At 43.6% G+C, this 23,274-nt stretch overlaps 1 protein-coding gene across 1 annotated transcript; it reads right to left on the reverse strand.

Moving 5' to 3' along the window:
• Positions 1–15,439: 15,439 nt before the first annotated feature.
• On the reverse strand, positions 15,440–22,204 carry SZRD1 (SUZ RNA binding domain containing 1; the record flags this gene model as incomplete). Its single annotated transcript, XM_073601509.1, is given in 3 exon segments — positions 15,440–18,344; positions 21,640–21,891; positions 22,155–22,204. Coding segments are annotated over 3 exon segments (405 nt in total), but the record flags the coding sequence as incomplete, so codon positions are not given.
• Between the last annotated feature and the right edge of the window lie 1,070 nt (positions 22,205–23,274).

Below are 23,274 nucleotides of genomic sequence, written 5' to 3' on the forward strand. Positions count from 1 at the left end.
TTTATTTTGTTGTTTTATGCAAATTTTAATTGCAATTTTTTAAATATTTTTAATTAACCCTAACTGGAAACCCTAACTTGTTCTTCAAGGGGAAAACCCTAACTATAACCCCCTAACCCTAATGGGAAACCCTAACCAAAAACCATAACTTGTTCTTCAAGGAGAAAACCCTAACTATAATTCGCTAACCCTAATGGGAAACCCTAACCAGAAACCCTAACCCTAACTTGTTCTTCAAGTGGAAAACCCTAACCATAACCAAAACCCCCTAACCCTAATGGGAAACCCTAACCCTGACCGAAAACCCTAACTATAACCCCCTAACCCTAATGGGAAACTCTAACCCTAACCCTGAAGGGAAACCCTAACTTGTTCTTCAAGGGGAATACCCTAACCATAATGGGAAAACCTAACCGGAAACCCTAACCCTAACATGTTCTTCAAGGGGAGAACCCTAACCCCCTAACCCTAATGGAAAACCCTAACAGGAAACCATAACACTTACCATAACCCTAAACTTCTTCAAGGGGAAAACCCTAACCATAACCCCCTAACCCCAATGGGAAACCCTAACCCGTTCTTCAAGGGGTTAACTATAACCCCCTAACCCTAATGGGAAACCCTAACCAAAAACCCTAACCCTAACTTGTTCTTCAAGGGGAAAACCCTAATGGGAAACCCTAACCCTAACTTGTCCTTCAAGGGGAAAACCCTAACCCTAATGAGTTACTCTAACCCTAACCCTGAACGGAAACCCTAACCCTAACTTGTTCTTCAAGGGGAAAACCCTAACCATAATCCCCTAACCCTAATGGGAAACCCTAACCAGAAACCCTAACTTGTTCTTCAAGGGGAAAACCCTAACCCTAATGGAAAACTCTAACCCTAACCCTGAACGGAAACCCTAACCCTAACTTGTTCTTCAAGGGGAAAACCCTAAACCTAACTATAACCCCCTAACCCTAATGGGAAACCCTAACCAGAAACCCTAACTTGTTCTTCAAGGGGAAAACCCTAACCCTAATGGGAAACTCTAACCCTAACCCTGAACGGAAACCCTAACCCTAACTTGTTCTTCAAGGGGAAAACCCTAAACCTAACTATAACCCCCTAACCCTAATGGGAAACCCTTACCATAAACCTTAACCCTAACTTATCATAAGGATAGAGGGGAGGAATCAAACAGGAACACTTTAAGGGTGCTCAATAGACAAGATGAAATGTAGCAAGAATAAAAAAATATATATACTTTATTGAAAAATCTTATTATTAAAATTTTTTTTTTTTTAAAAGACAAACATGAAACAGCAAAACTGATATGTTTCCAAGACAAATCTATACAGATTGGATACAGAGCTTAATACCACTTTCTCGACATGTTTCGCTTTCTAAAGCTTCTTCAGGAGATATAGCGTGGCATCTGATCAACTATAAAATGAGAAATGAATAAACAATAAATGCTCATGTCCGAGGATATACATAATAACCACACCATAACCATACGCCCCCCCCTAACGAAATAGGGGAAGACTATGACAGGGTCTTGCTGCAATGAGAAACTAGGTGGATTTTTGCTTTAAATGCCCTCAAATACCCTGGTTTAAATGATGTGTTAAGTTTTAAGCCTTTTCTTTAAATATTTATTTTTTTTTTTATTCATTCTTCATTTTTTATTATATTATTTCATCCACCATCCACCTTATTTATTAATTAGGCATGATTATTGCTATTTTTCACAATTATATTTACTATTATATATTTTTTTATATCCATTAAGTCATTTAACTTGCCTATTGTGCCTTTTGCTCTTCCAGCCTTTCCTCCACCTTTTTTAGGTATGTACGGACACCCGGGACACTTTGCTGTTGGTCTCTAATCAATATTCCGACAGCTCTGTGTCCTCCTCATGGGGACTGCCCGTGGCCCCTGCACCCGGGTTTCACTATTTTACATCCCTTTGCTCCTCGAAGATTGGGAGGTTTGATCCACCCCCTTGTATCTCCAAGGGTTTCCTTTTTGTGTCCAGGTTTGGGCACCAGATTTTCCAAAATGGCCGCCGCTCAATGAACGTTTTTGTGTCATGAGCGTCCCTGTCATTCTGTGAGCCCTGATACGTGCGCATGCGCGGTCTTCGTTTTTGGTCCGCGGCGTGACGGAGAGTCAGACGCCATCACGCCGGAGGGGGTATAAAGCGAGGATTACCCCGCTACCTTCTGGCATTCCTTTCTGAATGTGAGGCGGGTAACGCTGTGGTCCTCCTGGCGGAACACCCCTGTGTCCTCTTCTGCTACCTTTACAAGTAAGTTCTTTACCTCAGGCGGATGCCATAGACCTACCATTGGATCTTTAATTTAATTCATTTCATTACTTTTCATTTTCTCATTGCTGCTGTTTTTTCTTAATTCATAGGTTCCTATTCATGGGAAGCATAGCATCTGCTCATGCTGTCTGACCTACGGGATCCATTTTGTGGGCCAGCCTAACACCTTGCAGAGCAGCGCTTACTCCCCATCTCCTTTCAAGGAACCCTCCACCTTAGAGGCAATTTTGTCTTCAACCATCCTTTGGATGTGACTTTAAAACCCTATTGATTCCATTTACCTCACAAGGTATTTCTAACCTTTACTGCCCCTGGCGGTTTATCCATAAGAATTTTTTGCAATACTTACCCCTTGATCTTATTGGTTGATTTTATTTTATTTTTTTATTTTTCATCTTTTGATTCTTACAGTGAGTTCCATCCACTCTACATATAGGAATTTTACTTTTTGTCCCTCTCTGCATACTTTCCAAGGAGACCAATTTTGGAGGGCATAACGCACTGGGCATAAACTTGATCTTCCAAGTTACCTTTACAGACATTTTCAGTCTCTACAACACTGGTAAGGTGGAATGGGGGTGTTTTTTTTTATATCAACTATGTATGCCCGCTATTATTATTTTTCAAATCATTTACTTTTCAAATGTATTGTTATCTCCTTTGCATCTTTTTTTGCAATTTTGTTGATACATCATGCTGTGATATCTATACCCTGCAATTGCTTACACAAAAATGTACTGATGTATAGTAATTTGAGATTATACATATTGAATGTAATCAATGTGGTTATTATGTATATCCTCGGACATGAGCATTTATTGTTTATTCATTTCTCATTTTATAGTTGATCAGATGCCACACTATATCTCCTGAAGAAGCTTTAGAAAGCGAAACATGTCGAGAAAGTGGTATTAAGCTCTGTATCACATCTGTATAGATTTGTCTTGGAAACATATCAGTTTTGCTGTTTCATGGCTGTCGTTTTAAAAAAAGATTTTTTTAATAATAAGATTTTTCAATAAAGTATATATTTTTTTATTCTTGCTATATTTCATCTTGTCTATTGAGCACCCTTAAAGTCCCGTGGCCTCATTGAAGGCCTCAAGTCCCTCTTTTTTCAATTTGCACTTAACCCTAACTTGTTCTTCAAGGGGAAAAAGAATAACTATAATTCCCTAACCCTAATGGGAAACCCTAACTTGTTCTTCAAGGGGAAAACCTTAACCATAACCCCCTAACCCTAATCAGAAACCCTAACCTGTTCAAGGGGAAAACCCTAACTTTAACCCCCTAACCCTAATGGGAAACCCTAACCCGAACTTGTTCTTCAAGGGCAAAACCCTAAAACTAACCCCCTAACCCTAATAGGAAACTCTAACCCTAACCCTGAACGGAAACCCTAACCCTAACTTGTTCTTCAAGGGGAAAACCCTAATGGGAAACCCTAACCCTAACATGTTCTTCAAGGGGAGAACCCTAACCCCCTAACGGGAAACCCTAACCCTAAGAGCCCTTTCACACTGGGGCGGGGGCGGCATCGGCGGTAAAACGCCGCTATTATTAGCGGCGTTTTACCGTCGGTATTTGGCCGCTGGCGGGGCAGTTTTACCCCCGCTAGCGGCCGAGAAAGGGTTAAATACCACCGCAAAGCGCCTCTGCAGAGGCGCTTTGCCGGCGGTATAGCTGCGCCATCCCATTGATTTCAATGGGCAGGAGCGGTGAAGGAGCGGTATACACTCCGCTCCTTCACCGCTCCGAAGATGCTGCTAGCAGGACTTATTTTACCGTCCTGCCAGCGCATCGCTCCAGTGTGAAAGTTTTAGGTCGGTTTGCAGGCGCTAATTTTAGCGCAATAACGCCTGCAAACTGCCCCAGTGTGAAAGGGCTCTAACCAGAAACCCTAAGCCTCATGGGAAACCATAACCCTAACTTGTTCTTCAAGGGGAAAACCCTAACCATAACCCTCTAACCCTAATGGGAAACCCTAACACTTACCATAACCCTAAACTTGTTCTTCAAGGGGAAAACCCTAACCATAACCCCCTAACCCTAATGGGAAACCCTAACCGAAAACCCTAACCTGTTCTTCAAGGGGAAAACCCTAACCATAATGGGAAACCCTAACACTAACTTGTTCTTCAAGGGGAAAACCCTAACTCTAACTGGAAACCCTAACTTGTTCTTCAAGGGGAAAACCCTAACCCTAATGAGAAACTCTAAACCTAACCCCAAACCCTGAATGGAAACCCTAACCCTAACTTGTTCTTCAAGGGGTAAACCCTAACGGGAAACCCTAACCGGAAACTCTAACATGTTCTTCAAGGGGAAAACCCTAACCCTAATAGGAAACCCTAACTGGTTCTTCAAGGGGAAAACCCTAACCATAACCCCCTAACCCTAACTTGTTCTTCAAGGGGAAAACCCTAACCCTAATGGGAAACCCTAACTTGTTATTCAAGGGGAAAACCCTAACTATAACCCCTAACCCTAATGGGAAACCCTAACTTGTTCTTCAAGGGGAAAACCCTAACCCTAATGGGAAACCTTAACCCTAACCAGAAACCCTAACATGTTCTTCAAGGGGAGAACCCTAACCCCCTAACCCTAATGGGAAACCCTAACACTTACCATAACCCTAAACTTGTTCTTCAAGGGGAAAACCCTAACCATAACCCCCTAACCCTAATGGGAAACCCTAACCGAAAACCCTAACCCGTTCTTCAAGGGGAAAACCCTAACTATAACCCCCTAACCCTAATGGGAAACCCTAACCCTAACTTGTTCTTCAAGGGGAAAACCCTAACTGGAAACCCTAACTTGTTATTCAAGGGGAAAACCCTAACTCTAATGGGAAACTCTAAACCTAACCCTGAATGGAAACCCTAACCCTAACTTGTTCTTCAAGGGGTAAACCCTAATGGGAAACCCTAACATGTTCTTCAAGGGGAAAACCCTAACCCTAATGGGAAACCCTAACTTGTTCTTCAAGGGGAAAACCCTAACCATAACCCCCTAACCCTAATGGAAAACCTTAGCGGGAAACCATAACCCTAAACTTGTTCTTCAAGGGGAAAACCCTAACCATAACCCCCTAACCCTAACTTGTTCTTCAAGGGGAAAACCCTAACCCTAATGGGAAACCCTAACTTGTTATTCAAGGGGAAAACCCTAACTATAACCCCTAACCCTAATGGGAAACCCTAACTTGTTCTTCAAGGGGAAAACCCTAACCCTAATGGGAAACCTTAACCCTAACCAGAAACCCTAACCCTAACATGTTCTTCAAGGGGAGAACCCTAACCCCCTAACCCTAATGGGAAACCCTAACACTTACCATAACCCTAAACTTGTTCTTCAAGGGGAAAACCCTAACCATAACCCCCTAACCCTAATGGGAAACCCTAACCGAAAACCCTAACCCGTTCTTCAAGGGGAAAACCCTAACTATAACCCCCTAACCCTAATGGGAAACCCTAACCCTAACTTGTTCTTCAAGGGGAAAACCCTAACTGGAAACCCTAACTTGTTATTCAAGGGGAAAACCCTAACTCTAATGGGAAACTCTAAACCTAACCCTGAATGGAAACCCTAACCCTAACTTGTTCTTCAAGGGGTAAACCCTAACGGGAAACCCTAACATGTTCTTCAAGGGGAAAACCCTAACCCTAATGGGAAACCCTAACTTGTTCTTCAAGGGGAAAACCCTAACCATAACCCCCTAACCCTAATGGAAAACCTTAGCGGGAAACCATAACCCTAAACTTGTTCTTCAAGGGGAAAACCCTAACCATAACCCCCTAACCCTAATGGGAAACCCTAACACTTACCATAACCCTAAACTTGTTCTTCAAGGGGAAAACCCTAACTATAACCCCCTAACCCTAATGGGAAACCCTAACCATAAACCCTAACTTGTTCTTCAAGGGGAAAACCCTAACCCTAATGGGAAACTCTAACCCTAACCCTGAACGGAAACAGTAACCCTAACTTGTTCTTCAAGGGGAAAACCCTAACTATAACCCCTAACCCTAATGGGAAACCCTAACTATAATTCCCTAACCCTAAAGGGAAACCCTAACCGGAAACCCTAACCCTAACCTGTTCTTCAAGGGGAGAACCCTAACCCTAATGGGAAACCCTAACCTGTTATTTAAGGGGAGAACCCTAACCCCAATGGGAAACCCTAAGTTGTTCTTTAAGGGGAAAACCCTAACCATAACCCCCTAACTCTAATGGGAAACCCTAACCCGTACTTCAAGGGGAAAAGCCTAACTATAACCCTCTAACCCTAATGGGAAACCCTAACCAGAAACCCTAACTTGTTCTTCAAGGGGAAAACCCTAACCCTAACAGGAAACTAACCCTAACTGGAAACCCTAACTTGATCTTCAATGGGAAAACCCTAACCCTAATGGGAAACTCTAAACCTAACCCTAACCCCTAACCCTGAATGGAAACCCTAACTTCTTCAAGGGGAAAACCCTAACCCTAATGGGAAACCCTAACCGGAAACCCTAACCCTAACATGTTCTTCAAAGGGAAAACCCTAACCCTAATGGGAAACCCTAACTTGTTCTTCAAGGGGAAAACCCTAACCATAACCCCCTAACCCTAATAGGAAACCCTAACCCTAACGGGAAACCATAACACTTACCATAACCCTAAACTTGTTCTTCAAGGGGAAAACCCTAATGGGAAACCATAACACTTACCATAACCCTAAACTTGTTCTTCAAGGGGAAAACCCTAACCATAACCCCCTAACCCTAATGGGAAACCCTAACCAGAAACCCTAACCCTAATGGGAAACCATAACCCTAACTTGTTCTTCAAGGGGAAAACCCTAACCATAACCCCCTAACCCTAATGGGAAACCCTAACACTTACCATAACCCTAAACTTGTTCTTCAAGGGGAAAACCCTAACCATAACCCCCTAACCCTAACGGGAAACCCTAACCGAAAACCCTAACCCGTTCTTCCAGGGGAAAACCCTAACTATAACCCCCTAACCCTAATGGGAAACCCTAACCCTAACTTGTTCTTCAAGGGGAAAACCCTAACGGGAAACTCTAACCCTAACTGGAAACCCTAACTTGTTCTTCAAGGGGAAAACCCTAACCCTAATGGGAAACGCTAAACCTAACCCCTAACCCTGAATGGAAACCCTAACCTTAACTTGTTCTTCAAGGGGAAAACCCTAACGGGAAACCCTAACATGTTCATCAAGAGGAAAACCCTAACCCTAATAGGAAACCCTAACTTGTTCTTCAAGGGGAAAACCATAACCCTAATGGGAAACCATAACACTTACCATAACCCTAAACTTGTTCTTCAAGGGGAAAACCCTAACCATAACCCCCTAATGGGAAACCCTAACCAGAAACCCTAACCTTAATGAGAAACTATGACCCTTACCATAACAATAAACTTGTTGTTCAATGGGAAAACCCTAATCATAACCCCCTAACCTTAATAGGAAACACTAAATCTAACCCTAACCTCAAATTTCATGCAACTATGTTTGCTCAAGTCGGGGGTGAAGCTCAATGGTGGGGTCATCTGGTTGAAATCTAACAACATATTAGGTCAAATTCCAATTCTACTTTGGCTAACAGCAATGCTAGTGGTGTATTGGATTGGATCATCCTCATTAGGGGTAAATAAATGGTCTATGAAGCATAGCAAGCAATTACAAGTTTTTAAAATATTTGTTTAGTGTTTTTTCATCATTTGCTATCATTTTTAAGTTTTGTAATGTTAAAAAATAAGGCACCTGTAAAAACGCTTATAAACGAAATTGCGGCAAAACACCGGTACTGCATTTAGCAGTGTTTTGCGTCTGAAACTTTGGCGTCTGAACTAATTTTTTTGCCTTCAAAGAAAAGCCTATAGGCGCAACTGACTAAAAATTACATTAAACTAACCCGTGTACATGTACACATAAGATAACATTGGATGAGGTCGGGGGCAGCTGAAAAAAGCAGCCAACTGCCTCTGGATGTTCGTTTACCAAGCCGTGTACATGAGGCCTAAGGCTCGATTCACACAGGGGCAACACGACTTCAGCGACTTTGCAAGGCGACCTCAACGCGGCTTCAACGCGACTTTAAGCAATTTACAGCGCGACTTCAAGTCGCCTCCAGGACAGGCGACTTTGGCTGTGACCAATCACAGAATAATCAGCTCTCTGAGAGGGAGGGGTTTGCCTGGGCAAACTAGTTTTTTTAACTGTAAAGTCGCTTCAATATAGATGGAGATCCGACTTGGAGGCGACTTCCATTGAATGATATGGGTACAGGTCGCCTAGAAGTCGGGTCCAAGTAGTACAAGTAGTATGATCTGAAGTCGGAGCGACTTCAGTAGTGTCAATTAAGACGCTCTCATTCACTGTAATGCAAATCTCACAGTAAAGCGACTTGGGGCGACTTGAGGGCTTACAAGTCGGATCCCAAGTCGTCCTAGTGTGAACCGACCCTAACTGTCCCCACCCATACATTACATTACACACATTGTACTGCATATAACACACTATACTTTCTGCTACAAAATATATCCAATAAAAAAAAAAATCAAATTTCTTTGCCAATATGTATTCTGCTACATATTTTTGGTAAAAAAAAAAAAAAAAAATATATATATATATATATATATATATATATATATATATATAAATATATATATGTATATTATTTGGTTTGTGTGAAAGTTAGAGCCTCTACAAACTATGGGATATATACTGAAATTTTTATTTACTTGTATACTGATAATGGCGGCGATCAGTGACTTGTAGCGGGACTGTGATATTGCGGTGGTCAATCTGACACTTTGTGGGGACCAGTGACACTAATACAGTGATCAGTGCTAAAAAAAAAAAAAAAAAAAAAAAAAAAAAAAAAAAAAAAGCACTGTCCTAATGACACTGGCTGGGAAGGGGTTAACATCGGGGGCAATCAAAGGGTTAAATGTGTGCCTAGCCAGTGTTTTGGTGTACTGTGTGCTACTTTTACTAAGGGAAGTGCTTTGCACAGAAATAAAATCCATCACATCCCTCCGCTGACAGGACAGAGCTCTGCATTGTGTACATAGGCAGAGCTTTGTCCTGTGTCTCCCCACCGATCAGCGGGTGCTGACGGACATCCATCAGCCGACACCTGCTGATTGGTTTGTGCTCCAATCACAGTAGAATACTTTGTAGAACCCCCTTTCTCTACACTTACAGCTGCAAGTCTTTTTGGGGATGTCTCTAACATTCTTTTCTCTGTGTATTATATATATATATATATATATATATATATATATATATATATATATATATATATATATATATATATATATATATATTTTTTTTTTTTTTTAGCAGAGGCCTTACAAAATAGGGCATTGCATATCTTTAGGTCACTCGATTTTTGCACAGTGTTTTTTTAAATGCAATTTTTTGAGGAAAAAAAATACACTTTATTACATTTTAATGCACAAAAGAAAAAACACAACACCCAATTTTTTGGTAATTTATAAAAGATGATGTTTCGATGAGTAAATAGATAACAAAACATGTCACGCTTTAACCACTTCAGCCCCAGGCCCTTTCTTGCGATACAGGAACTGCGTCGCTTTAACTGACAATTGCGCGCAACGTTGTACCCAAACAAAATTGTCGTTCTTTTTTCCCCACAAATAGAGCTTTCTTTTTGGTGGTATTTGATCACCTCTGTGGGTTTTTTTTCTTTTTGCACTGTGAACAAAAAATTGCGACAATTATGAAAAAAAAAAAAGCAATATTTTTTACTATTTGTTACAATAAATATCCGCCCAAAAAAATATAAAAAAAAAAAAAAACAAATTTCTCCTCAGTTTAGACCAATATGTATTCTTCTACATATTTTTGGTAAAAAAAAAAACAAAAAAAAAAAAAAAAACACAATAAGTGCATTTTGATTGGTTTTCAAAAAAGTTATCGCGTCTACAAAATATGGGATAGATTTATGGCATTTTTATTATAATCTTTTTTTTTTATTAGTAATGGCGGCGATCTGCAAGTTTTATCGTGACTGCGACATTGCGGCAGACGCTATTTTGGTACCAGTGACATTTATACAGCGATCAGTGCTATAAAAATGCACTGATTACTGTGTAAATGTCACTGGCAGGGAAGGGGTTAACACTAGGGGGCGATCAAGGGGTTAAGTGTGTTCCCTCAGCTTGTCCTAAGTAAGTGTGTGTGTGTGTGGGGGGGATGGGCTCACTAGAACATGACAGAAATCATGGCTCCTGATCACTGGGAGCAGTAGACCCTTGTCATGTCGCTAGGCAGAACAGGGAAATGCCTTGCTTACATAGTTCTGCCTCCCCGTGCCACGATCGTGGGCCACCGGCGGACACCAAGTCCGCGGGCACGCTCCGGCAGCGTGCGCGCACCCACTAGCCGCCGATGACGAAGTGACGTACGGGTGCGTCATTTTTCGCACCTGTGCCACTTTGCCAATGTAGATCGGCGTGAGTCGGTCGGCAAGTGGGTAAAACTGCATTTGCCCGTGGGCCGATGCCAAATTACGGTGCCTAAAAAATCTCCACAGGCCGTTTAAATCTCCTCTGGCCTCCAATGAAGCCAATCGGACACAGATCAGTCTGATCGACTGCTTTACTGGCCGTTGAGGAAGGTAAACAGAGAACTCAAACAGGAAAGGAAATAATCCTTATTGCTTCCTGTTTCTGACATCACCGGCTCCTCTCACCGTGTGCCCAGAGCTGGGTGCCGCCGGTTACATCCCCACGAGCTCCCCCATTGCACGGGAGAGCCTAGTAAAGGCGGGAGGGGAATGGGACCCCCTTCCACCGCCTGTAAAAGTAATGCAGCAGCTCATTTACATTTATTTTGTGCAAAATCACCAGACCTAAAGTAAAGAACCCGGTGCAGCTGTACATGGTAGATGATCAGCGTCTAACGTCAGCTTGTTCAGTAACGGGGTTCACACTGAAACAACATGACAGTCATACTACTTTGCTCTGCGACATCAATCCTACTTCAATGAACAGGATACTACTTTGATCCCCGACAATACCAGGCGCCGTGTTTGGTATGAATCTTTAGGGGAAACCACACCAGACTTAAAAAAAAAAAAACCCGGTATGGATTCCCCCTCCAAGAGCCTACCAGGCCGTTTGGTATGGATTAAGGGGCCCCCCCACACCAAGAAACGGCGTGGAGGTTCCCCCAAAATCCATACCAGACCCTTATCCAAGCATCCAGCCAGGCAGGTCAGGAAAGGGGGTGGGGACAAGCACCCCCCCCCCCCCCCCAAACCATACCAGGCCACATGCCCTCAGGATGGGGGGGTGGGTGCTTTGGGGCCCTCCTCCCCACCCCACAGCACCTTGTCCCCATGTTGATGAGGACAAGGGCCTCTTCCCGACAACCATGGCCGTTGGTTGTCGAGGTCTGCGGGCGGGGGCCTTATTGGACTCTGGAAGCCCTTTTTAACAAGGGGGCCCACAGATCCCAGCCCCCCCCCCCCATGTGAATGACTATGGGGTACATCATACCCCATACCCATTCACCTAAAAAAAAAATAAAAAAATAAAATAAAAAGTCAAAAATAAAACACATTACACATATTTTTAAAGTAATTAAGACAACTCCATCTCCTCTTCCGAGCTCTTCTCCGCTGATGTCTTCTAGCCCTCTCCGGTTCTTCTCCCTCTCTCCACTGTCTTCTGCCTCTGCCAGTTCTCCCTCCGATGTTGACTCAATGCTTTCTCCCACTCTATTGCTGGGTGCGTGTGCCCCTACTTATATTGGCGGGGGGGCACCAGATGATGTCACCTGGAGGCCCCACCCCTTGTGGTGGTGACATCATAAGGAGACGGGCCTCCTGTGACCCCCCCCTGCCAATATAAGTAGTGGCACACCACGCAACCAGCATTAGGAGTGGGAGAAAGCGTCAAGTCAACATCAGAAGAACCGGAGGGAGAGCGGAGAAGACAGAAGTCAGAAGAGACACTGGAGCTGTTTAATAAAATTACTTAAAAATAAAAAGCACAGTACAAAAGTTTTTTTTGTTTTAGGTGAATTCACATAGGCTGGGGAACCGAGATCTGCCCCCCCCAGAGTAAAGGGGGCTTCCAGATTCCGATAAGCCCCCCACCAACCCCCCCGACAACCAACAGCCAGGGTTATCAGGAAGAGGCCCTTGTCCTCATCAACATGGGGACAAGGAGCTTTGGGGTGGGGGCACAGAGTTGTGTGTTCTGGCAATGGAATGAGAACTTCCCATGTCACACGCAGGACAAAAAAAATCCAAATAAACAAACATAGGCCAACTGCTGCTCAGCCATTCACAGTGCGCTTTTTATTTTCTGAATGAATACAAAGCTTCCTCTGTTTGGAAGAGGGAGAGAGCATGACATCTGCTCGCCTCTCTACCTCGGCCAGAGGAACCTTTGTATTCATTTAGAAATTACAAAGCGCCCTGTGAATGGCAGTCTATACAGCATTGAGAGCCTCTGCATGGCTGAAGCTGGCAATGGTAGGGCGGGGTGTGAGATAGTTATAAATAAATATATAAAAAAGATTTTGCATGTACATTCTTAAGAAGGTGATCTAAGAAAATTTCAGTGGAACCTCGGATTGCGAGTAACGCAGTTAACGATCGTTTTGCAAAACTCTGTTTGCAAGTGTTGCCTCGCAAAACTAGCACGATTCAGGCCAAAGCAGTGTGCAGTACCGTTTTTTCGGCCTGAGGTGGAGGGGGCGCCGGAGCCGAGCAGATCTGAATGTCGCCGATTGCAGCCGTTCGGAAATGCACGGAAAGGCCCGAGGACAGCACGGCTGACCTCGGCAAATCTCGGGTAGGAAGTCTTTCTGAGGTCAGCCGAAGTGTCCTCAAGCCTTTTTGCCCGTTTCCGAGGCTCTCCGGTGCTCCCTCCCCCCCCCCCCCGCCTCTGGCCGCATGCGGTATTGCATCCCACTGAATTTAAAGGCGGAACAAATTATTTTCGTTTCCATTGACTTTAATGGGAAAACTCGCTTTGATATGCGAGTACTTTGGATTACGAGCATTCTCCTGGAACAGATTATACTCGTAATCTGAGGTTCCACTGTAGTTTTTTTCTATAATTATTAATGGGTGAAAATATTAGTATTGTACCAGTGTCAAGAAAATTCGAAGGAGCAGGATGGATGATAAAAAAAAAAAAAAATTCTCAAAAACTAAAATTTCCAACAGTCTGCGGTTTTAATTCGGTAAAGTCCATTAATTTCAAACAAAAATCTTTCGACGGACATTTGAATGTTCTGAAAATGTTTGTTTGTTTGTTTGTTTTGAACAAAATTAAAAACTTCCCTACGACTTGTTAAAAAAAAAAAATTCTATCCCTCTATGGCCTTCTTTAAGGAAGTAAATAGTTAATTTCTAAGAGCTGGAGAGCAGCTTTAAAATTTCCTCTTTTTTTTCTCCACCGAGTTTGAGGAAAAAAAAAGTCCCCCCCCCCCCCCCAAATTAAATACTTGCAGTAATTTTCCCGCTTCCTGGCACCAATGCATTGCAGCATTCTATCACATGTGTACTGCCATGTTGGCACCAGTAAAAGGTGTTTTCACCATCATTGCTATAATAGGCGGCTTACCGATGGGTACAGTGAATAGTTCCTAAAAACTTGCACCGTTTAAGGTCAGTTCACACCAGATGCAGTTCCGTGCGCTTGCTTTTTTTTTTTCCTCGGCACAAAATGCATGTATAGTGTTTTCCAATGGCTCTAGTTCACACCATGCAGACAGTTTCCGGTGCAGAAACTGACTGCATGGTGTGAACTAGAGCCATTGGAATACATGGAAAACACTGCACATGCATTTTGTGCAGAAAAAAAAAAGCGCACGGAACTCTGGTGTGAACTGACCCCTAGGAGCTCTGAAGAGAATGCATACCCATGCCTTCAGAGCTCTGTGCCGCATCTGACTCCCATATGCAATTCACAGCCCAGCCATTCATACAGGTAGAGCCCGCCAACCCAGAAGTGAAGATGGAACCCCCGGCAGCGGTGACAGCGCACCCCTGGAGGACTTTGTTTTAATGCAAGCGGTAATAATGTGCTAGTATGCAACGCATACTAGAACAATAACTTCTTTTTTTTTTTTTTGTTTTGGTGTTCTTTAGTTCGTTCACACCACATGCGTTCCAGTGTTTTTTTTCTGCATTCAAAATGCATAGAAAAAGTAGGTTACATTGTTTTCAATGGCACAGTTGACACCAGTGCTTCCAGTTTCAGAAAAAAAAAAAAAAAAATTATAATAAAAAAGTAGATTGCACTCAAGTCAGACCAAAGTAGTGCAGGAACCCTTTCTAAAGTCAGAGGGACTGGTGTAGTATCAGTTAAGGCAGCTCTCATAGGTCAGGGGACAGGGGGGGGGGGGGGGGGGTGCACTAGCTGCGGGTTAGTGCGACTTGGCTGACATCTGTGCAGCTTCATGCAGAGATGTCTGTTCAAGTCGCACCTGAAAGCAGCAAAAGTAGTGCATGTACTACCTTTTCAAATCTATCCGGCACCGCAAAGTCAGCATCGCACAGATTTGAACAGTGCTGTTGCTGGCAATAGGATGCGACTTGTCATGTGATTTGACCCGTCAAGTCGCTCCAATGTGAGCAGGGGGTAGAAAGACTTTACTACCTCGGTAAAGTAATGCAACTTAGGTTACAATGTAACTGTATTGAGCCTCAATTTCCTGATGGGACAGGGATGGAGAATTCCCGATCCATAGTCCTCGAACAAAACTGGGCGCTGCTCAGCCATTCACAGGGAGCTTTGTATTCCATGAATGAAGAAAGCTTACTCTGACTGACTGAGGTGGAGGAGGGGTGGATGACGACATTCACCTCAAAAACCCAATTTAACCTTTTTTCTGTCATTCAGGATCTCACAGTTGTGAACGGTAAACAATCAATATAACTGATCATTTTGTAGTGTGGAACACAGACATCACCCCTTCGTAAGAGCTACAGAGAACCTCCAAAAAGCATTCAGTCTCTTCCAATAAGACAGCCATTGCACAAGTACACCCGAGTCATACTAGGCATGAAGGAAATCAGTGCTGATCCAATAGAAATAAAAACACATCAAACATATGTAAAAAGCAGAAAAGGTTAAAAGATATTTACTACTAAAAGTTTTAAACACAGCAAATTTATTTCTTCCTCTTAGAGAGTTGAACTCCAGCCAAAACATTTATCATAATTTCAGATCTGGGAAGGGTTAAAACCGATATTTTCCCTCACTTCCTGTTCCCGTGACCACAGAGAGCTCCCAGCTTCCTGAAGTGACCTAAAAAGACCCCCCCAAAATGACAGTTCAGGCATCTCCAGTGGAGGGTCCTGGTAACACTATCATACAAAGACATTGTAGACACTTGTGCTCCTCTAACCTTGTGGTAACAGTTTGGTGAAGACCCTTTTCTGTTCCCCCGCGACTATGCCCACCCAGTGTACAAAGCCAGCTCCATAAAGACACGGGGTGACCGGTTTTGGTGTGGAGGAACTTGAGTCCTGCACAGAGCCCTGACCTCAACCCTACTGAATGCCTTTGGGATGAATTGGAATGCGAATTGCAAGTCAAGTCTTTTTTTTTTTTAGTACCCAACGCAAGACCCAAAATGTAAGCCAGGTCTGTTTTGGTGCTCAAAACGAGGCGCAACACACAAAGCCAGGGCTTTTTTTGGCGCCCAATGTGAGGCCCAACATGCAAAGCCAGGCCTTTTTTTGGCGCCCAACATGCAAAGCCAGGCCTTTTTTGATGCCCAACGTGAGGTCCAACTCACAAAGCCAGGCCTTCGCTCATCCAACATCAGTACCCAGCCTCACCAATGGGCACAAATTCCCACAGACACCCTCCAAAAGCCTTCCCAAAGAGTGGAGGAGGTTACGGCAATAAAGAGGGCAGCTCCGCATTAATGGCCATGGTTTTTGAACAGGACGTCCAACCAGCTCATATTAGGGGAGATGCTCAGGTATCCCTAAAACATTTGGCCATATAGTTTATCTATTGGGGCCCCATCTCTGTAGTGAATTCTACACACGGTATACAAGACTGGACTCCAGGTAGGGTAGGATTTTTAGCACCTAGCAATACCCCTTAGTGGTCACAAGGACTGGAAGTGAGAAGAAATAACACACAGACAACCGGAGACCTCGGGCCTCTTTTAGTCTGAAGAGTAATAAGTTACATCTAGTGATCCAGCAGGTGTAAACAATGCAATATCAGAATAGTGCTGGAAAGCTCTCTGTATAATATAATATATCTGATTACTATCTGAAATTCTTCCACAGAAGGCATCTTAGGCATGAAGGGGACTTCCACCTGCAGATGACTTCATTTTAAAGGGTTTGTACACATTGTATTACATACACTGATTCAATTTGATTTATAGCAAAAAAAAAAAAAAAAAATTCTGCTCGGTTAAAGGTGATCATCTACTTTGCTCCGGCAGGTGACTACACTCTGTGTCGGGAAATAACACCTCTGCTTGAACACAGACGTATTTAGATTTCATCAGTAAAATGGACACAGGCTTCGTCTAGGTCAGATCCCAAGCAGAAGGATGCACGGCAAACAGTACAAGCATGTAAAATACTGAATAAAATATACATTTCAACTTTATTGAATGCAGTTTGATCTGAGATCTAAAAAAAAAGTAAAATGTAGGACCGGGAGCAGCCTGCGGGCACGACCCTGGAAATGAGCTTGCCCCCCTCCCAGGCCTGCAGCTGCCCACCCCCCGCAATATACCATCACCACGAGGGTTCTTAGTGAACCCGATACTCCACACCCCACGTCCCAGCATTGTGCCTGGGAGCGAACCCTCCCTCCTCTGCCAGTTACTGTATGCATCATGCCACCGTTTTCAGGCATCACCTGACCAACCCAAACCACAATACCGCCACACATCTCTAAAGCTGCACTCTCATCATCCACATTCCTCTGGTCACCAGGGACAGCCCAGGCACACTATTCCTAACCATCTCAGACAATGCGGATTTCACAATACTGAAACCCGCCGGGGGGAGGGGTATCCTCCCCAACTCCTAAGTCATGCCGGACAGCAGCTCATGCAATTCTGCCCTTGCAATACGAGGGCGGCACTCGCCAAGCGCGCCACACAATCTTAGAGGGCGTACAGCTCGGGCAAGCCCTATATATAGATGCAGAAGCCAAACCCATCACCGTCTGTCATTGCTGATCTAAACAAAAGGGGAAAAAAAAAAAAAAAAAAATTGACAGATGGTTATCGTTTCCTGTTTACAATACTATAAATTAGCTTTTTTCCTCTATTAAAAGTAAAAATGTGGCTTGTTTTAAACAGTTAAAAATCAGCTCATGCACACTACATCCAAAAGAGAAGAAAGAAAAAAAACCCATATGAAAAAAACGACCCCGACACAGCGAGGAGGCAGACGTGGACTCATTAAGAAAATTCATGTGTGGAACATGGCGTGTATGTAGGAAGGAACGGAGAGGGTGCGGGTTGGGGGAACTAGCAGCCCACATCCCTCCCTGGAGACACAACTAACAGTAATTATTGCTGGCGGAAACTTCAACAGAAGTGGCAGTTACAGGCACAAAGCGCCCCCCCCCTATCTTTTCCTGCACTTGGCATGGATTCCTTACCACCCTCCCTGCCCATCGTACACACGCGCACAAAAACTTTCCCCTTCTTCCAAGAAGGCCCGGGGCAGCCTGTGGCAGTGTGCCAATCACAGTGGTCGGAGCTACAGGGGTGGCGGGAGGGGGGGGGGTCACAGTGCACGGGGTTTAAGGTCACAGTGGGCGGAGCAAAAGGGCATCAAAGTGCAAGTAGATGAGGCGATTCCCTCCGCTTGAGTCCATTGGTGTGACAGGCCAGTGCAGTTTACTATGGCAAAGTCCTCCATGACGTCTATCTGATCTGTTTGAAACCCTGTGATCCATCCGGACCCAGCGGCTGCCGGATCACATTGTTAGGCTGTCTGTTCTCCTCCAGATGATTGATTCTTGCTGGCCTAGAAAGGGACAAAAAAAAAAAAAAAAATAAAGAATTTTAGGAGCAATCATTTAAATTTTGTCAATAACTAAGATTTCCCCACGAATGTGTCCCATTCACACTCAACCACAGAAGGTTCCAGTGTGATCTTTAGAAGCACTGCACTCGCAGTGTGCGCTTTAAAATGCAGGTTCCTTTAAAGTGGAGTTCCACCCACTTTTACAACTCTTCAGCATCCCTCACTAAACTGTGCACTGTAAACGAATTGGATATTTTTTTTAAATTTTTTTTCTCAGCACCTCCTGTATATCTGCTGTATTCATTTTTCACTTCCTCCTCCCTGGCCGTGGCCCATCGCATCATTTCCTGTTTGCAATGCCTTCTGGGAAGGGGCGGCAACTTCCTCTGACACTGCCTTTGCTATGGAAACCTGACCTGAAACCTATTACACTGCTTGTGCTGCACCGAGCATGTGCGAGATCTGCAAGGATGAGATCCAGGAAGAAATACAGTCTGGCTTCAGATGCCCACACTTAAGATGGCCACAGCCTGCTGTAAGTTAATAAAATAACAAACTACTGCTATAAACTAACAAAACAGACCTTAGTTTAGCTTAGACTCACTTTACTAGAATACATTAAGCTAGTGTACTATAGGGGTATTTTTATTTAAAAAGTATAATTTCGGCGGAACACCACTCTCTCACAAGCAGCAGCCTTCCTTTACAGAGGTCCAACATGGCCCCTAAACATTGCCCTCATCAGCGGTGCCATCCATTAGAGCAGTGTTCAGAGGGATGTGTCTGACTAATGAGGACCACCTGTGTGTGATTCATCTGCACACTGTATAGTAGCCCATGAAGCAGCACTATAAGGCTGGGTTCACACTGCTGCGATGGCAGACATCGCATGTGATTCACAGCGCACTGCTGTTCACATTACATGCGATGTCTGTGCGATATCAGCCACAGATAGTATGGCTGATATCGCAGTGCAATTGGTACAAACACGCACAGGACCCTTTTTATTGTTCAGACCAGAATCGGATTGCATGGGTGTGTTCAGTTCGCAGTGCGATATGAGAGCTGAACTGGGGGGGGGGGGGTTGGTCGTTAACATTGTATGACACTCCCCAGCAGTTCGCATATGGCAGTGTGAACTGCCGTGCGAGTCGGTGTGATGCGGTAATCCGCAGCGTTCCTGCACCGCAGCAGTGTGAACCCAGCCTGAAAATAAAAAAAAATATATAAAAAGCAGCATTTTTATAATATACGCAGTCTGACTGCATTACAGCAATAAATTCAAATACAAGTCTTACAGCAATAAATTCAAATACAAGTCGCACCCCATTGCCAGCAACTGAGCCGCTCACATGAGTTGCAGCACTGAAAGGAGGTTCTTGCTTATGACAGGCCAGACTGGCCTTCAGGTCACATTTTCCTGACATAATCTACTGTAATAGAATTTGAACTCAGCTCTGCGTTTACACTATACTGTGTTTGGTTGTCTGTATATCTTGGAGAATGGGGGGGGGGGGAGAAGCTCCTGTGGTACTTTTTACTGATTTTGTGACTTGCATAGACTTATTTTAAATGAAGCCGGCAGTGCAAAACGCGCTGATGTGTGGCTTTGAAGTTGCGCTTAAGTAGCGCAATACCAAAGCCACAAAAGGTGCGAACCAGGAGGATTCCATGGGGCAATACATAACCATGACTGTGTGCACTACACCAGGGTCAATTCTACAAGACTGCGGAAGATAGTACATATATATATATATATATATATATATATATATATATATATATATACACACACACACACACACATACACATACATAGTAGGTGAGGTTGAAAAAAGACACAAGTCCAACCTATGTGTGTGATTATGTGTCAGTATTACATTATATATCCCTGTATATTGCGGTCATTCAGGTGATTATCTAATAGTTTCTTGAAGCTATCAATGCTCCCCGCTGAGATCACCGCCTGTGGAAGGGAATTCCACATCCTTGCCGCTCTTACAGTAAAGAACCCTCTACGTAGTTTAAGGTTAAACCTCTTTTCTTCTAATTGTAATGAGTGGCCACGAGTCTTGTTAAACTCTCTTCTGCGAAAAAGTTTTATCCCTATTGTGGGGTCACCAGTCCAGTATTTGTAAATTGAAATCATATCCCCTCTCAAGCGTCTCTTCTCCAGAGAGAATAAGTTCAGAGCTCACAACCTTTCCTCATAACTAAGATCCTCCAGACCCTTTATTAGCTTTGTTGCCCTTCTTTGTACTCGCTCCATTTCCAGTACATCCTTCCTGAGGACTGGTGCCCAGAACTGGACAGCATACTCCAGGTGCGGCCGGACCAGAGTCTTGTAGAGTGGGAGAATTATCGTTTTATCTCTGGAGTTGATCCCCCTTTTTAATGCCAATATTCTGTTTGCTTTATTAGCAGCAGCTTGGCATTGCATGCTATTGCTGAGCCTATCATCTACTAGGACCCCCAGGTCCTTTTCCATCCTAGATCCCCCCAGAGGTTCTCCCCCCAGTCTATAGATTGCATTCATATTTTTGCCACCCAAATGCATTTTACATTTTTCTACATTGAACCTCATTGGCCATGTAGTCGCCCACCCCATTAATTTGTTCAGGTCTTTTTGCAAGATTTCCACATCCTGCGGAGAAGTTTTTGCCCTGCTTAGCTTAGTATCGTCTGCAAATACAGAGATTGAACTGTTTATCCCATCCTCCAGATCGTTTATGAAGAAATTAAATAGGATTGGTCCCAGCACAGAAACCTGGGGAACCCCACTACCCACCCCTGACCATTCTGAGTACTCCCCATTTATCACCACCCTCTGAACACGCCCTTGTAGCCAGTTTTCAATCCATGAACTCACCCTATGGTCCATGCCGTTTATGGGGAACTGTGTCAAATGCTTTTGCAAAATCCAGATACACCACGTCTACGGGCCTTCCTTTATCTAGATGGCAACTCACCTCCTCATAGAAGGTTAATAGATTGGTTTGGCAAGAACGATTCTTCATGAATCCATGCTGATTACTGCTAATGATATCATTCTTATTACTAAAATCTTGTATATAGTCCCTTATCATCCCCTCCAAGAGTTTACATACTATTGATGTTAGGCTAACTGGTCTGTAATTCCCAGAGATGTTTTTTGGGCCCTTTTTAAATATTGGTGCTACATTGGCTTTTCTCCAATCAGCTGGTACCATTCCAGTCAATAGACTGTAAAAGATAAAGGAGGCAGTGCTGTATGGGGGATTGGTACAAAAGTGTCTCTAATACAGAAGGTCACCACCTGTCCACCACTGGCTTCTCCGCTTCCTCCTCTGGGCTGGCACTGCCCAGGATTCGCTTTCTGGCCTCGGCGTACTCCGCTTCCCTCTGCGCCAGCGACTTAACAGGCACGGTGGGCCGGCTGCTGCAATGGGAGTTGCTTGCCAAGCCGTTGCTCGTCGGCCTTTTGAGGATCCTGATCTGAGGAGGAGGACCGGCCGGCAGAGAGTCGTCCTGGATAACCACCGGGAATTTCGGAGGAGACCGCGATTTACTAAAGAGAGAGAGAAGATAATATTCTGTATTTAGGGGCTGACTGACCTGAGCATTGGAGAGAGAAAAGAAGAAAAAAGAAAAAAGAAACAAGAAACAAGAAGAAAAAAGAAAAGGGGCGGTAGTAACAGAAGCTTGTAAGTCTGAAGACGTCAGATCCACGTGGATCAGGTCATGATCTCACAATAAGAAATTACAAGCTCAGCATCCGATTAGAGGAATTCCAGAGCAGAGACAAGGACTCCTTGGGTCACTAATACTCACTTCTCTCTCTGTGTGATCCTCAATTTCTTCTCCAACCGTCGCTCTATCTCCTGGAGAGGTAAAAACACAAAGACGCCCATAAGTGAAGAGGACAAACGCAAGAAAACCTCTACAGCACTTACTGAAGGAAATTGTTTGCACCAAGCTGGTCCAAACAATTCAAAGTAGTTCTGAAGGCTTTTTTTTTTTTTTTTTTTTTTTTTAACCTTCACACATTCTAAGCACAACAGATCCATTGGCTCCTGCCTCTGTCAATAAAACTGACAAAGGGGCGGGGCCATGCCCTGCTGTCTGTGACTACAGACGCAGGCAGCGGGGATCGGGAGCGAGCCCCCCCCATAGAAAACAGTTTTCTATGGGGACCACAATAAAGGGGAAAAGTCAGGAGCACCGGAGGGGGGACCCAAGAATGAGGAGGCTCGGGGGTTGCCCTTTGCAAAACCATTAGACAGCAGATAAAAAAAAAAAAAAAAAAAAAGTTTTACTTAACAAAAATAAAAGTTAAAACTTTAGAAACACTTTAAAAAAAAAGTGACAGGAAACATGGAAATCGTCTTTAATCCTCAGAAGAAGAAGTGATCTAGCAGAGGGGAGTGAATCCTTTGAGCGTCAGACAAATTATACTGAAGGTCCCGGGATCACACAACACAGAGATGGGCCGGGGAAGTGTCTGATGAGACCTCAGTCTGGAGACACTCGGCATTTTATGCGTCTTCACATGGCTGCCAAATAAAGCGCGCTATACATGGGAGGTAATAATAATAACTGCCTGGGAGCCTTAAAGGGACATCACACACTATTTATAGCCAAGTATATAGACACATCTCACATGTTACACTTCAGAGTGAACAAAGTCTCCTTATAAAAGAGCAAAGAGAATGACATCAACTAATCTGATTGGTTAGTACTAGGGATAAACTGATTGCTAAAAAAAAAAAAAAAAAAAAAAGTTTTGATTTTTAACAAATTTATTTTAATAAAAATGCTTTTGGAGTAAAAAATAAAAAATCTAAAAGATAGTTTTCCATTTAAGATAAATTAATAATTTTGTTTATTCAGCATGAAATGGAGCTTAGTTATGTAGCATGAGGCTGTATATTCTGCAATATTGAAATTTTTT

Source organism: Aquarana catesbeiana, linkage group LG10, assembly GCF_042186555.1.
Source record: "Aquarana catesbeiana isolate 2022-GZ linkage group LG10, ASM4218655v1, whole genome shotgun sequence".
In the NCBI taxonomy this organism is placed as follows: Eukaryota; Metazoa; Chordata; class Amphibia; order Anura; family Ranidae; genus Aquarana; species Aquarana catesbeiana.